Source organism: Oncorhynchus keta, chromosome 34, assembly GCF_023373465.1.
Source record: "Oncorhynchus keta strain PuntledgeMale-10-30-2019 chromosome 34, Oket_V2, whole genome shotgun sequence".
NCBI classification, from domain to species: domain Eukaryota; kingdom Metazoa; phylum Chordata; class Actinopteri; order Salmoniformes; family Salmonidae; genus Oncorhynchus; species Oncorhynchus keta.
This window is the reverse complement of record NC_068454.1, coordinates 24,997,530-25,013,491: the sequence shown is the minus strand read 5'-3', so window position 1 is coordinate 25,013,491 and position 15,962 is coordinate 24,997,530. Positions and strand designations below refer to the sequence as shown.

The 15,962-nt window shown below is 44.5% G+C and overlaps 1 protein-coding gene across 5 annotated transcripts in view; it reads right to left on the bottom strand.

Annotated features, from left to right (window-relative positions):
- The window catches only part of LOC118366857 (mitogen-activated protein kinase kinase kinase kinase 4-like), a 101,635-nt gene extending 87,136 nt beyond the window's left edge, over positions 1-14,499 (bottom strand). For 2 of the 5 annotated variants that reach the window (XM_035749627.2, XM_035749630.2), the window contains exons 1-2: positions 14,109-14,498; positions 13,741-13,806 (exon numbers count right to left, since the gene is read on the bottom strand). In XM_035749627.2, coding sequence (XP_035605520.1) covers positions 13,741-13,806; positions 14,109-14,165 — 123 coding nt within the window. In that variant the 5' untranslated portion in view covers positions 14,166-14,498. Of the gene's footprint in view, positions 1-13,740; positions 13,807-14,108 lie in introns of all 5 variants that reach the window. The other 3 variants (XM_052493497.1, XM_035749631.2, XM_035749632.2) reach the window with 3 other exon arrangements.
- Between the last annotated feature and the right edge of the window lie 1,463 nt (positions 14,500-15,962).

Sequence of the window (15,962 nt, the reverse complement as noted above, 5' to 3'; positions counted from 1 at the left end):
AATATAGGGGAAACACTGCTAAATTATAATATAGGGGAAACACTGCTACAGGGAATACAGCCTTATTCACAACACAATCTCAATACTGAGAGGGGTATATAGTCCAATGGACACCTGTTGTTATTCGTCTTCTTTTTTTATTCAAGTTCTGCTACATTCATCCTTATCTCCCTAAATCCTTGTGCCCACACAGACCAGATAGACTGCCTCAGCCTCTAACCCCCCTCCTTATATCCCCTATACCCAGTCCAGATGGCAAATCGCCACCCATACAGTAGAATGCTAAACCCTAAAACCTCAGACAATCCACAACTGTCATTAACCCCACACAAGAAAATGAGTTACACTTCCAAGAGCTAGTACCTGAGGATATGTATCCAAGAGCTAGTACCTGAGGATATGTATCCAAGAGCTAGTACCTGAGGATATGTATCCAAGACCTAGTACCTGAGGATATGTATCCAAGACCTAGTACCTGAGGATACATATCCAAGCGCTAGAACCTAAGGATATATATCCATGTCACGACTTCCACCGAAGTCGGCTCCTCTCTTTGTTCAGGCGGCATTCGGCGGTCAACGTCACCAGCTTCCTAGCCATCGCCGCTCCATTTTTCATGTATCCATTTGTTTTGTCTTGTTCCCTGCACACCTGGTTTTCATTCCCCAATCAATCTACATGTATTTATTCCGCTGTTCCCCATCATGTCTTTGTGTAAGATTGTTTGTGTTAAGTGTGTATTGTTGACGCGCCCGACTGGCTTGTTTTTCCGTGTTATTTTTTTACGAAGATGTTTATTTTTAAACATAATTCTTGTAACTGTTTTGCGCTTTTTCCTAAATTAAGTGTGCGCCTGTTCACAAATCTCTGCTCACCTGCAGCTGACTTCGCTACCAGCACACACACATCTTTTTTTATTTTTATTTATTTATCCGTTAACTTACCAGGTAAGTTGACTGAGAAGACGTTCTCATTTGCAGCAACGACCTGGGGAACAGTTACAGGGGAGAGGAGGGGGATAAATGGGCCAATTGTAAACTGGGGATTATTAGGTGACCGGGATGGTTTGAGGGCCAGACTGGGAATTTAGCCAGGACACCGGGGTTAACACCCCTACTTTTACGATAAGTGCCATGGGATCTTTAATGACCTCAGAGAGTCAGGACACCCGTTTAACATCCCATCCGAAAGACGGCACCCTACACAGGGCAGTGTCACCAATCACTGCCCTGGGGATTTGGGATATTTTTTTAGACCAGAGGAAAGAGTTCCTCCTACTGGCCCTCCAACACCACTTCCAGCAGCATCTGGTCTCCCATCCAGGAACTGACCAGGACCAACCCTGCTTAGCTTCAGAAGCAAGCCAGCAGTGGTATGCAGGGTGGTATGCTGAAAATCTTGGATCTGACAATCCAAGAGTTAGATCCTGAGGATATATATCCAAGAGCTAGATCCTGAGGATATATATCCAAGAGCTAGATCCTGAGGATATATATCCAAGAGCTAGATCCTGAGGATATATATCCAAGAGCTAGATCCTGAGGATATATATCCAAGAGCTAGATCCTGAGGATATATATCCAAGAGCTAGATCCTGAGGATATATATCCAAGAGCTAGATCCTGAGGATATATATCCAAGAGCTAGATCCTGAGGATATATATCCAAGAGCTAGATCCTGAGGATATATATCCAAGAGCTAGATCCTGAGGATATATATCCAAGAGCTAGATCCTGAGGATATATATCCAAGAGCTAGATCCTGAGGATATATATCCAAGAGCTAGATCCTGAGGATATATATCCAAGAGCTAGATCCTGAGGATATATATCCAAGAGCTAGATCCTGAGGATATATATCCAAGAGCTAGATCCTGAGGATATATATCCAAGAGCTAGATCCTGAGGATATATATCCAAGAGCTAGATCCTGAGGATATATATCCAAGAGCTAGATCCTGAGGATATATATCCAAGAGTTAGATCCTGAGGATATATATATCCAAGAGCTAGATCCTGAGGATATATATCCAAGAGTTAGATCCTGAGGATATATATCCAAGAGTTAGATCCTGAGGATATATATCCAAGAGCTAGATCCTGAGGATATATATCCAAGAGCTAGTGAATGACATGCAGTCAGCAGCCACAGGACAATGTCTCTCATCCTAAAAGTGCTAGTATCACCATTCATCGGACAGTGATTGATTGACAACACTAATGGACCGAATACATAGGCCAGCCATACTATCTCCTTGTGTCTAAACCCACCTCAGCTGCCCGGCCCGGGCCCAAACATTATACATCGGGTTCGGGCAGAGTAAGGTTTATTTTTTCCTTCATTAACTAGGGTACGGGCAGGGCTCGGGTATCACTAAATTGATCATTAACATTTTGAAGCTGAGCCATTTACTCGTGCTCTGCTGCGCTGTACAGTCATATCTGACTAAGATCATAAAATGTTGTTACAAGTGCTTTGACCTTGTCAAATATAAGACAGGAGAGGTTATTTCACAGAAAATAATAATGTTCCTTGAGTTTGTTCAGAGTGACGAAAATGAGCTAAAAGCTAACTGCTCTCTAATGTCTCACCATTAAGCAGGGCAGCCGAGAAGCCCAAGTGGAGCCGTTGCTATGAGCAGAGTAAATGCAGAGTGCATGCAGAGTGAAGGAGAGACAGATAGAAGCAGCTAATGGATTTACTAACAAGGAAGTTATTTGGGGTTTCGGGCAGGGTTGGGGCCTTCAATTTGGCAGAAGCAATCGGGCCTGGGTAGGGTAGGACCTGAACATCACGGACATGGCTAGGGCTCGGGCTTAACATTCATGCCCGAGCTGGGCTCTAAGGCAGAGGGTAGCCCTGTGGGATTTCTCCAGAGCTTCTGTCTTTCTGCTACACATGGAGCTGATAGCAGCCGGCCGGCCACGGCGGCCATTTTGGTGTGGGACAGAGGCCTTATCAGTCAGGAGGAGGTCAGACATAGATAGCAGAATGAAGGAGGAGTTGTCTGTGAGGCCAGATAGTGCCAGGCTCTCTGGGTCTAACAAACCACTCTATTAAGAATCAATCTAGCCTGGTCTCAGAGAGAGGGAGAGAGATAGAGGGTGGAAGAAAGAGAGATGGAGAGACATCTGACTTAGCTAAAGCCTACCACCCGACAGAGACATGAGTGGTGTGTCACACGGGAGGCCTATCAGGACACATCGAAAACACATGACATGATGAACTGACAGTGACATGGGTTCCCTTGGACGTATGTGCGTGCCTGTTTAGACCTATGACTCAAAGCATACTTAGCCATCCACTGGTCTCCTTCCTATGGACTCCTGCAGGCTTCATGTCTAGCTAATCCTCTCTAGGATAGAGCTGCAGCCACATTTTTAAAGACACAATGTTAATTCTGTGAAGAAACTATCCAGTGAACTATCCACACAGAGGAAATGGCGTTTTCACAGAAATACACTCAAAAAGATCAGTACTGTTACTGTCTCTGGGAGCTAGAACAGCACTCTATCTACATCATTTTGAGAATGTATTATTCCATTGCGCGCTCTATTACAGAGCATTAACATACTAAGTGCTTTGTGTAACAATCCGTCTCCTCACCCACAGAGAACAGGGGACATAAAGATGCTTATGGTTTGGAAATGAATTACATTGAAGGCGTTCAGGACAAACAAGCAGCTAGTGCTTGAGATAATTGTCTTTTGTTGGAGGCACGCGAGTGAACATCAATGCTTGGCCCTTATTGATCACGTCGCAACTCGCCTCACTGCATCTTCATAAACCTATCATGACCTTTATATGGGGTAGTGGGTGGGCATGGTGCATGGAGGGGCGAGGGGAGGGGTCACTAGCTAGTAATCCAGGAGATCTAGCTGGGTAGATGGAAGGACCAAAGCCATCTTAATAATCAGGGGGACAAGTTAAAAGACGCAGGGGTAAAAGGACAAGATGGGGTAAAATCTAAATAAGGGGTTAAAAGGCCCACAAGCTGCTCATTAGATGTGGCTATGAATGGCGAGATAATGGGCCGGCCAGCCAGCCAGGCAGCTGACCTGAGGGCAGTCAATGCTGGGCCAAAGGCCAGGCCACAGTCTATAAAATGAAACTAGAATGCAAGTGTGTGTTACTGGATGGACTGAAAGCCTGCTCCTTACCAAGTAGCTCTCCAGATCCTTGTCTATTCTCTTCCGCATCTTCTGTCTCCATTTATTTATCTCCCTCTTTCTCGGCATGTGGCGTCACCTGCTGTGGGATTACTGCAGCCATGATGCCCACCATCCCTTCCCCCATCTTCCTCACTGAGTCATGTAACCTGGGCTGTGAAGTAGGCTAGATTTGCTCAGTGACCAAAAACCAATGACCTTCCACTCAACCTCTCCCATTTAACCTCATTGTCCCTCTCTCTCTCCATTCCTGTTCTCCCGTATTTACTTTCTATTTCACTTCGTCTTCCCCCTTTCCTCCCTTCTCTACCCCTGTACCCTTTCTACATTCTCATGGACACTGCCCAGGCCTTGCATTCCACAGTGAGGGATGGTCCACTACTGCCAGAGCAGAGGGAGAGAAGAGAGGTGGACCACTGTGTGTTTACAGCTTTTTCCACCTTTCACAGCAGGCTGTCAGGGGGCTAGGCAGTAGGCAGAGCCTCTGTGCTTGGGTGGGCTGGCTCTGGGACGGAAAGGAGTACAGCAGTCCCTCTATTAAACTCTTGTTTAGTGCGAGTCGAGACAGTAGTTCAGTATGCAGTAGCAGTGACTTCATCTGGATAGAAAGCCGGTATTTTCTTGAAGGACCTACACCTGAGCAGGTAATAGAGGGGAAACTATGTGTTAACCACAAACAGCGAGTGAATTAGGTTGTAGCTAACAACATGGACTGGTGAGCATTGGATTACTGTGAGAGGGGGAAAGCCAGTGTTTAATTGACACTTTAGCTCACTGTTTTTTTAAAGGCACGACCAGGGATGATGGTTTGAGTCAGCAGAGGGTGGAAATTAAAATCAGGTTAAAAATCAGGCCTTCCTTCTTGCCAGGTTTATAGTACCTTTAGCCTTAGACTGCTTTAAGGGAGTGCAGGCACCCACTACAAACTACATGGACAAGAGTCTGTAGTTGGTACTGCACCGTATCACACCTGCCACCACGGACCATTAACCCTGTTCCTCCAGTTACTGGTCCTGGCTCACTCTCTCCCTCATCAACCTTATCTATCATCTCTTGTAGACCTCGGGGAGATGGAGGAGGAGGGGAGGGTGAGATCTCTAAAGCTGACAGCTTCTGCGGAGCCAAGCCAACATCCCCCTGGCCCATCTGTAAAGTGATCCAACGCTGTCTCTGCCAGTATTTCCTCTGTGATGTACAGCACTGCTGCCCGACCCCAACAAAAGCCCTTGGTCCCGAGGAGAGAAGGCGGAGAAAAAAAAGAAGCCACAGTTCAATTAGAAAGCTCAGCCAATTACTCCTAAGTGCTTCAAATGAATGGAAAATATGGAGACTGACAGAGAACCTTCCTTGCGCAATGATCCAAAAATGTGAACTGGAGTTTTCCATTGTAAACGTAATGATAGCTGCGGGATATGATCTTGAGGTGCAGCCATACACGGATATGTTATGCGTAGGTGTGGGTGAGGCAAATATGTATGTGCATCAATCTCTGACGATGCATACAATAATCTATACATAAATTTGACTCATTTGATGTCTTTCTCTGTGTCCAAAATTGAAACTCAGAATGACAATGAATCAAACAGTGTGGAGAACTACCTTGTGGTATACACTGTGGCGGGCCAAGGCGCCTACTTCTCATCATTACATGGATGACTTCCACCATTTTGCTACTTCCTCACGTCTGACTAACATCCAACATCCTCTACAGCAAAGATGACAATGACTAAGTTCCTTAAAAATAACCATGTCAGACAAACTAGAATTAACTGAACTGTTGACCAATAATGGATTATAACGGAGACATTCAAATGCTGCCCACCCATTATAGTTGTAGAATGGACTAGACCAGCCTTTAAAGTATGGGTCGTGACCCAAACCTGTTAAATGGTGGGTCGCGGTAAATTTATAATTATTTCATTAATTACTGGAATTGATTTTGGCCAACTGCAACTGCATTCTCTGTTCAGTGCGCTCCCTGCTTTAGCAGCGGTGTCTTGGCTCAGTTTGGCAGCGGTGTCTCGGTTCAGTTTGGCAGCGGTGTCTCGGCTCAGTTTGGCAGCGGTGTCTCGGCTCAGTTTGGCAGCGGTGTCTCGGCTCAGTTTGGCAGCGGTGTCTCGGCTCAGTTTGACAGCGGTGTCTCGGCTCAGTTTGGCAGCGGTGTCTCGGCTCAGTTTGACAGCGGTGTCTCGGCTCAGTTTGACAGCGGTGTCTCGGCTCAGTTTGACAGCGGTGTCTCGGCTCAGTTTGACAGCGGTGTCTCGGCTCAGTTTGACAGCGGTGTCTCGGCTCAGTTTGACAGCGGTGTCTCGGCTCAGTTTGACAGCGGTGTCTCGGCTCAGTTTGACAGCGGTGTCTCGGCTCAGTTTGACAGCGGCGTCTCGGCTCAGTTTGACAGCGGCGTCCCGGCTCAGTTTGACAGCGGCGTCTCGGCTCAGTTTGACAGCGGCGTCTCGGCTCAGTTTGACAGCGGTGTCTCGGCTCAGTTTGACAGAGGTGTCTCGGCTCAGTTTGACAGCGGTGTCTCGGCTCAGTTTGACAGCGGTGTCTCGGCTCAGTTTGACAGCGGTGTCTCGGCTCAGTTTGACAGCGGTGTCTCGGCTCAGTTTGACAGCGGTGTCCCGGCTCAGTTTGACAGCGGTGTCTCGGCTCAGTTTGACAGCGGTGTCTCGGCTCAGTTTGACAGCGGTGTCTCGGCTCAGTTTGACAGCGGTGTCTCGGCTCAGTTTGACAGCGGTGTCTCGGCTCAGTTTGACAGCGGTGTCTCGGCTCAGTTTGACAGCGGTGTCTCGGCTCAGTTTGACAGCGGTGTCTCGGCTCAGTTTGACAGCGGTGTCTCGGCTCAGTTTGACAGCGGTGTCTCGGCTCAGTTTGACAGCGGTGTCTCGGCTCAGTTTGACAGCGGTGTCTCGGCTCACTTGACAGCGGTGTCTCGGCTCAGTTTGGCAGCTGTGCCCGTGTGCTTCACGGTTTACCAGATCTTTTTTGGGCAGTGTTCTTGAAGATCACTCTGCGACCCACACACTATAGTGATGTTGTTCAGCAGCAGATGAAGCGCTTTCAGCCACTGGCTTGTCATTCCCACCCGCCATCATCGAATTGACTCAAACTAGCCAGTTCTGACTGAGCTCAATTGTCATGAAACGCAAATACAGCAATGAGTTTCTCTCTTGGTTTAATACAAATTTTGATAAATAACAAGGAGCGCCAACAATGTGTTTTGTGCAGGGAAGTGAGTCTCTCAAAATGAACAAATTAAAAACGACAGGTCCTGACCAAACATCCACAGTATGATGGTAAACCCAGGGAGTTCTTTCAGAACAGGGCAGAATGCTTCAGGAAACAGTGCTTCCAAAGTGGAAAAGTAAGTCAGCTAGCAAGGCATTTTTGTCATTTTATAACAAGCAGAAATAAGGGAGTATACTATTTCTCATAGTAGTCAATGTGAGTTTCTCTTTCAAACAATCCCCTTGTACACAGCTAATAGCTAGCTAGCTAATGTTAGCCAAAGCAAGCTATCTAGCTACTGATAGTGCTACCCTAAGTAACAACACAGATGAAGATGAAAAAAATAAAAACTGTTGCTGTTAAAATATAAGTAATCATTTTTATTCTGAACTGGAATACATTGACGCAAGCTGCTTTTTGAGGCAAACACACTCACACACTTCTGGGTTGCTCATCTATAGCAGGATGCGGTCTCCTGCCTGGCTGAGAAAACAGTAGATGTTCTGATCCAGTTTGATGCAACTCTGGCATACTTAAGAAACAAGTCAAGTAACAGACTCAATGCTGAACATGACCTCAGGGTTACACTGTCAAAAACTGAGCCCAGAATAGACCTGCTTGTTGAAAACTTCCACCAGTCACACACCTCTCATTAGGACTGTGTGTTTTCTGGTCTAATCGGTGTGATGTGATCAATCAGTTTAGTCCAGTTCAGAATTAAAATGATTTTTTTGTATTTTAACAGCAACAGTTCCAACCTAGGCAGCTATGTAAGAGTGTTTTTGATGGGGAAAGAAACATGAGTAGCTATTTATATGGGTATTTCATTTCATTGTTATGTTGCATTTGTTAATGGGCATAAGGGCTATGAAATGTACCGATATTCCGTATAGTTGTGTGTTTTGTAAGCTTGGGTCCCAGGAAAACTGAGAATTTCTGATGGGTCCCATGCTGAAAACGTTTAAGAACCCAGGGGTTCACACGAGGGAATGCCAGATGTCCTTGCTGACTGACTGTTGGCAGTGTGGGTAGGATGTTTTTAGGACCAGATAGTGTGAGACATGCATGCTGTTTTTCCATTACAACTCCTGCAGGGACTTACCCTCAAAACAAAAGCACCTTTGATTAAGGGATGTCTCTTTCTCTCCCTCTCCCTCTTACCATCTGAACAGCTGCAGTCCACACAGCTACAAAGGCACACAGCTGCCATTGGCTAGTCTGAGTATGATGGCCAATCAAAATGGGTTGTGAATCGAATATACACATACAGATCCTAACACAAACACACAGCCATAGATCAAAACAAGTGCAAACTCCAAACACACACACCTAGCCACTAAATTAATGTGGTTCATGGAAGAAAAGCTTGGTTTATTCCTGCCAAACTTGCAGCATGTGAGATGATTCACTAAGACATAAGGAAGTTAAACTCCAAAAGTCAAGGCCAATTTGTGTTACAGAGCATTTCTAAACGGCCTGGCTCCCAGTTAATGACATGGTCTCACTACTGCCATGCCCGCCATGCGCTAGAGCAAAATGACGCTTTTTAAACCCCCAAAGCATATAGACTTATTCTTCATGCTGTGTTGTTTCCAGAGACACAAGCCAATATCAGGGGAACTCAGAACAGTTTATTCAGTCTATGGCCTCTACTAGCTCACCAAGACGTGCATAGGCAGTCTTCAAAGTGTGCATTGCATAGTAGTAAAACACACACACAGGAATGATTAGGCTTTATCCATCGGCTGCCTTAAGGGCCTTCACGACATTGGCAGACAAGTCAACATGATTTGACTTCTCTCCACCCGGCTATATATAGTAAACACATATATAGCCTATGCATCCTCAAATGCAAATTGTTTGTGCCACTCCCCAGAGCTAACATGCTGACCAGACCGCCATCGCGCTAATTTTGATTTTGTTCACCCACACCAGACACGATCAGGACACGCATTTTGAAATATCAAAACAAACTCTGAGCCAACTATATTAATTTGGGGACAGGTCGAAAAGCATTTAACATTTCCTTGGGTCCTTGGTGTCAACATCACCAACAAACTAACATGGTCCAAGCACACCAAGGCAGTCATGAAGAGGGCACGACAAACTCTGTTCCCCCCGCAGGAGACTGAAAAAATTTGGCATGGGTCCTCAGATCCTCAAAAGGTTCTACCACTGCACCATCCTGACTGGTTGCATCACTGTCTGTATGGAAACTGCTCGGCCTCCGACCGCAAGGCACTACAGAGGATAGTGCGAAAGGGTCCAGCACATCAATGCGGCCAAGCTTCCTGCAATCCAGGACCTCTACACCAGACGATGGCAGTGGAAGGCCTGAAAAATTGTCAAAGACTCCAGCCACCATAGTCATAGACTGTTCTCTCTGCTACTGCACAGCAAGCGGTACATGAGAGCAAAGTCTAGGTCCAAGAGACTTCTAAACAGCTGGGGCGACAGGGTAGCCTAGTGGTTAGAGCGTTGTAACCGGAAAGTCTCCTGAACCCCTAATCAAATGGATACCCAGACTATTGTCCCTAAAAGGAAGACTTCCTTTCAGCACACACCCAAACGCAAAGTGGATGGTTTTAGACAGAAGGGTCATTCCATATGATTTCAATCACCTTCTGATTTCACCCCTTTAGATTTGAATGAAGCCTTCCATACATGGTTGCCCATGGTAGAAGTGGTCAGAAAGTGACTTTTTGGACCTGAATGACAAAACATTCATGAGATAGAGGTGCTCAAAGTTGACCCATTTGGCATACCCCACCCTTCATCACTAAAAAAGATAAACGCTTCAGCTTGATATCATTTTAAAACTTGTAAACAGGGTTGTCAAACTGCTTCATGATTTCATTGAGAAAAAAAAGTGTTAATTTTTTAAAACAAAGTTTAAGCTTTAAAGTTAATTTTCTAAATACGAGTCATCGCCCCTAAAAATATATATATTGTAGCTTAAACCCTATTTACATCATCTGAGGTGTTTGTTGTGCCTGCACACGCTTGAAGAAAGAAAAGGTGGTAGCCAAACATGTATGAAAGGTTTCATTCAAATCAAAAGGGGTGCAGTCAGAAAGTGATTGAAATCATTTGGAATGACCCAGAATCAAGATAATGACACACTACAGAAAACTCATGGTTGCATCTTGATGTTGACTATCTTGATGTCAACCTTCTGAGGAAGGAGCGGTCTGTATCTCCACTCTCAATGTCCTCTGGTATGATTATTACATGTTTTTATCATACCCTGCTGCTGAACAGCTATGTAGGGCTAATGGAGGTCTGCTTTGATCACTGTGTGTGAATAACAAACCCCACCAAGGGACCAGGGGATATTGACTCAGTCCTTTACAAGGCCCCTGACTGTGATCTGCAATGAATCAGACCTGGTCAGCCCAGTCATGGTATACAGTAGGGTATAGTGTACATTATTGTGAATCCATATGTTTGTTGGAGTGTTTCCATCAATTCATGAATAAAAAAAAAAACACTATTTTATTGAACCTTTATTTAACTAGACAAGTCAGTTAAGAATGGGGGTGCCACAGGGTTCAATTCTTGGACCGACTCTCTTCTCTGTATACATCAAAGTTGTCGCTCTTGCTGCTGGTGAGTCTCTGATCCACCTCTACGCAGACGACACCATTCTGTATACTTCTGGCCCTTCTTTGGACACTGTTAACAACCCTCCAGGCGAGCTTCAATGCCATACAACTCTCCTTCCGTGGCATCCAATTGCTCTTAAATACAAGTAAAACTAAATGCATGCTCTTCAACCGATCGCTGCCTGCACCTGCCCGCCTGTCCAACATCACTACTCTGGATGACTCTGACTTAGAATATGTGGACAACTACAGATACCGAGGGGTCTGGTTTACTGTAAATTCTCCTTCCAGACTCACGTTAAACATCTCTGATCCAAAGTTAAATCTAAAATTGGATTCATATTTCGCAACAAAGCATCCTTCACTCATGCTGCCAAACATACGTAAAACTGACCAACCGATCCTCGACTTTGGCGATGTCATTTACAAAATAGCCTCCAATGCCCTACTCAATAAATTGGATGCAGTCTATCACAGTGCCATCCGTATTGTCACCAAAGCCCCTAATACTACCCACCACTGCGACCTGTACGATCTCGTTGGCCGGCCCTCGCTTCATACTCGTCGCCAAACCCACTGGCTCCAGGTCATCTACAAGACCCTGCTAGGTAAAGTCCCCCCTTATCTCAGCTCGCTGGTCAACATAGCAGCACCCACCTGTAGCACGCACTCCAGCAGGTATATCTCTCTGGTCACCCCCAAAACCAATTCTTCCTTTGGCCGCCTCTCCTTACAGTTCTCTGCTGCCAATGACTGGAACAAACTACAAAAAACTCTGAAACTGGAAACACTTATCTCCCTCACTAGCTTTAAGCACCAGCTGTCAGAGCAGCTCCCAGATTACTGCACCTGTACATAGCCCATCTATAATTTAGCCCAAACAACTACCTCATTCCCTACTGTATTTATTTATTTATTTTGCTCCTTTGCACCCCTTTATTTCAATCTCTACTTGCACATTCTTCCACTGCCAATCAACAATTCCAGTGTTTTACTTGCTATATTGTATTTACTTCGCCACCATGGCCTTTTTTTGTCTTTACCTTCCTTATCTTACCTCACTTGCTCACATTGTATGTAGACTTCATTTTCTACTGTATTAGTGACTGTATGTTTGTTTTACTCCATGTGTAACTCTGTGTTGTTGTATGTGTTGAACTGCTATGCTTTATCTTGGCCAGGTCGCAATTGTAAGTGAGAACTTGTTCTCAACTTGCCTACCTGGTTAAATAAAGGTGAAATAAAATGAATACATTTAAAAAAGAACAAATTCTTATTTACAATGACGGCCTACCCCAGCCAAACCCGGCCAACGCTGGGCCAATTGTGCGCCACCCTATGGGACTCCCAATCACGGGCGGTTGTGATATAGCCTGGACAGGGTCTGTAGTATTTGTATTTCTTATCAGCTACTCTTCCTGGGGTCCGGCAAAACTAAGGCAGTTATACATTTTTTTTTTTAAATTACAATACATTCATTACAGAACTTACAAACCACTAAGTGTTTGCCCTCAGGCCCATACTCCACTACCACATATCTACAAGGCAAAATACATGTGTACGTGTGTGTATAGTGTGTATGTTATAATGTGTTTGTATGCATGTGTCTGTGCCTATGTAGTGATGCCTCTAGCACGGAGATGCAGTGCCTTAGACTGCGCCACTCGGAAGAGGGTTCAATTGCCCAAATGTTCATTTAACAGATTATTTGTTACGGATCAAATGCATATTTTAAATGCTTTTATATATTTGAAAGTATTTTACATATGTAAATATTAATATAACAAAAATAATATGGTACAATTGATTTGGCTTTGAGTTTGCACTTTTGGGATTATCCCGTTGCATAGACTGCCAGGCAAGCTAAAGTGAGGATCAAATTGGCCATTCAAAAGTTTTTAAGCAATACACTTGACCACGGTCTGATAATTTTCCATCGGCAACCATTTGTGACCAATAAATCAGGTGACAACATATTCTCCCAATCTCCCTTCCGTTCTACCAGATAACAGCAGCTTCAAAACAACAGCAGCTTCAAAACAACAGGATGTGATGTCGTCTGCTCTATCCACTCCGGTGAGACGTGATGGCTGTAGCTAGATACTATCGGCATAATTTTACATTTTGTCATATAGCTGACGCGCTTATCCAGAATGACTTACAGTAAGTGGTGAGTGCATACATTCTAATATTTTTTTCCGTACTGGTCCACCGTGGGAATCGAACCCACAACCCTGTCCATGCTCTACCAACTGGGCTACACGGGACAATCGCTTCCACATCGAATCCCATACTTTGCTAATTGACTGTAAGTGGCATGTCAATAGCTCATCACTGCATTGGATCTGAATACAGTATGCGCAACCTTGCACACCCAGTAGCGCACGGGGAGAAGTCGGTCAGGCGCCTATGATAAGGATCGCCAGACAAATTAGAGCTCTTTGGCTTGTTAAATCTGATGGGTTGCAGTTAGTTAGTCCTAACACAACAAAACACACGACAAAATCGTTAAGAAAAGGAAATGCACATGCCTAAATCTTTAGGCTATACCTTACATCTCAGCGCTGTAATAATCCAGTCCGCAACTGGTCCAACCGTCTATAGGCTATTTGCCACTTCTCTCAAACTGGGAGAAAAATAGATGTTTTCGCTACAGTTTCCGCCTATTTTCGGTGGTCTCTGACAGCCTACAATAGGCTATATATTGCCTATATGGAATTGGGAAACGCAAACAAACCTTGTATACTTGTCCATACGTGCCATTGCCGACCACTTCCACCAGTTCGAAAATACCAGCTGGGTCCTGAAAATGAAATTAAGAAATGGTTAACATTTGTCAAATAACTTTGTGAAAGATGGGTGGTTTTCATAGTATCATGGCCAACGTTACAACCCGTTCAATTAGGCAGTTGCGCCAGATTTGCATCACATGCCAGTGCATTGCCAACAAAGGAAAGATAGAGGAATTTATTATCCCCCTATCCTACCAAGAACAACACATCCCATTTGTAAAACATTTTACGCTGGTTTAGCCCATGCTTGCGTCAATAAATGGATTTGGATAGCAAACAATGTACATCCTCAGATAAGATGTATTGCACTCACCCGCAAAGAGGCAAGGTCTATGTCAACTAGACTTTTAGCTGGAGACTCGTTCGCCATTTTTCAATAATAAATAGAAATTGCTAAATCTATTTTATTCCCTTCAAGTTGATTGGGTGTATGCAATGTCGTATCTCATTTTTGGAAGTGATCCCTTATTCCTTGTGAATGTAATTTCGATCCCAAGCGGGTTGTTCTTTGTACTCCCGTCGTTGTCGAGCCTACGCGGTTACTCCATATTGAGCTACCGCGGCTGGCAGTGCAGAGTGCTGCTTGCTTTCTCTATTCTCCCCCTGCCTCCCTCTCTCTTGTTGTCGCTCTCTCACTCACTCCCCTGTAAAGCATCACCAACAGAGGAATCTGCATCGGTCAGGACCTGAGTGAGGGCAGTAGAGAGATAGAGGGAGCCGCTGCTCCCCCTATCCCCAAAATACATTAATCCAAACATGCTGTATTTATGTGCCATGCTGATTAGCTCACAATAATGTATTTTTAAGTATTTTTTTGTTGTCTTCATAAAACGACATCCATTGACATTTTAGCATACGTTTTATCCAGAGCGATTTACAGGCGCAATTATGGTTATGTGCCTTGCTCAGGGGCACATTACCAGATTGTTCACATAGTCGGCTTGGGGATTCAAACCAGCGACCTTTTTCGGGTTACTGGCCAAACACACTTAACTGCTAGGCTACCTGCCATCCATGCATATAGCCTACCTAAATTAGGTCTAAACTAGGTATGAACAATAATATAAACACAACATGCAACAACTTCAAAGATTTTACCAAGTTACAGTCCATATAAGGAAATAAATAAATTAGTCCTTAATCTAAAGATTTCACATGACTGGGAATACAGATATGCATTTGTTGGTCACAGATACCTTTTAAAAAAGTAGGTACATGGATCAGAAAACCAGTCAGTATCTGGTGAGACTATCATTTTCCTCATGAGCATGACACATCTCCTTTGCATAGAGTTGATCAGGCTGTTGATTGTGGCCTGTGGAATGTTGTCCCACTCCTCTTGAAAGGCTGTGTGAAGTTGCTGTTATTGGCGGGAACTGGACAGGTCGATCCAGAGCATCCCAAACATGCTCAATGGGTGACATGTCTGGTGAGTATGCAGGCAATGGAAGAACTGGGACATTTTCAGCCTCCATTGTGTACAGATCCTTGCGACATGGGGCCGTGCATTATCAATTGCCATTGATAAAATGCAATTGTGTTCGTTGTCCGTAGCTTATGCCTGCCCATACCATAACTCCACCGCCACATGAGGCACTCTGTTCACAATGTTGACATTAGCAAACCGCTCGCCCACACAGCGCCATACACACGGTCTGTGGTTGTGAGGCCGTTTGGACGTACTGCTAAATTCTCTAAAACTATGATGGAAATGGCTTATGGTAGAGAAATTAACATTCAATTATCTGGCAAGAGCTCTGGTGGACATTCCTGCAGTCAGCATGCCAATTGTCAATCTGTGGCCTTGTGTTGTGTGACAAACTGCACATTTTAGAGTGGCCTTTTATTGTCCCCAGCACAAGGTGCACCTGTGTAATGATCATGCTGTTTAATCAGCTTCTTGATATTCCACACCTGTCAGGTGGATGGATTATTTTGGCAAAGGTGAAATACTCACTAACATGATATAAATTCATTTGTGCACAAAATGAGAGAAACAAGCTTTTTGTGTGTATGGGATCTTTAATTTCAGCTCATGAAACATGGGACCAAAGTGTTTATATTTTGTTTACAATGTATCAATAAACCGTTTATTATATTACGGTAAGGTGTAACTCACCAATATGTTTGTGCTCTCTCTCTCTTCTCTCTCTGCTGTCTGTTAGAT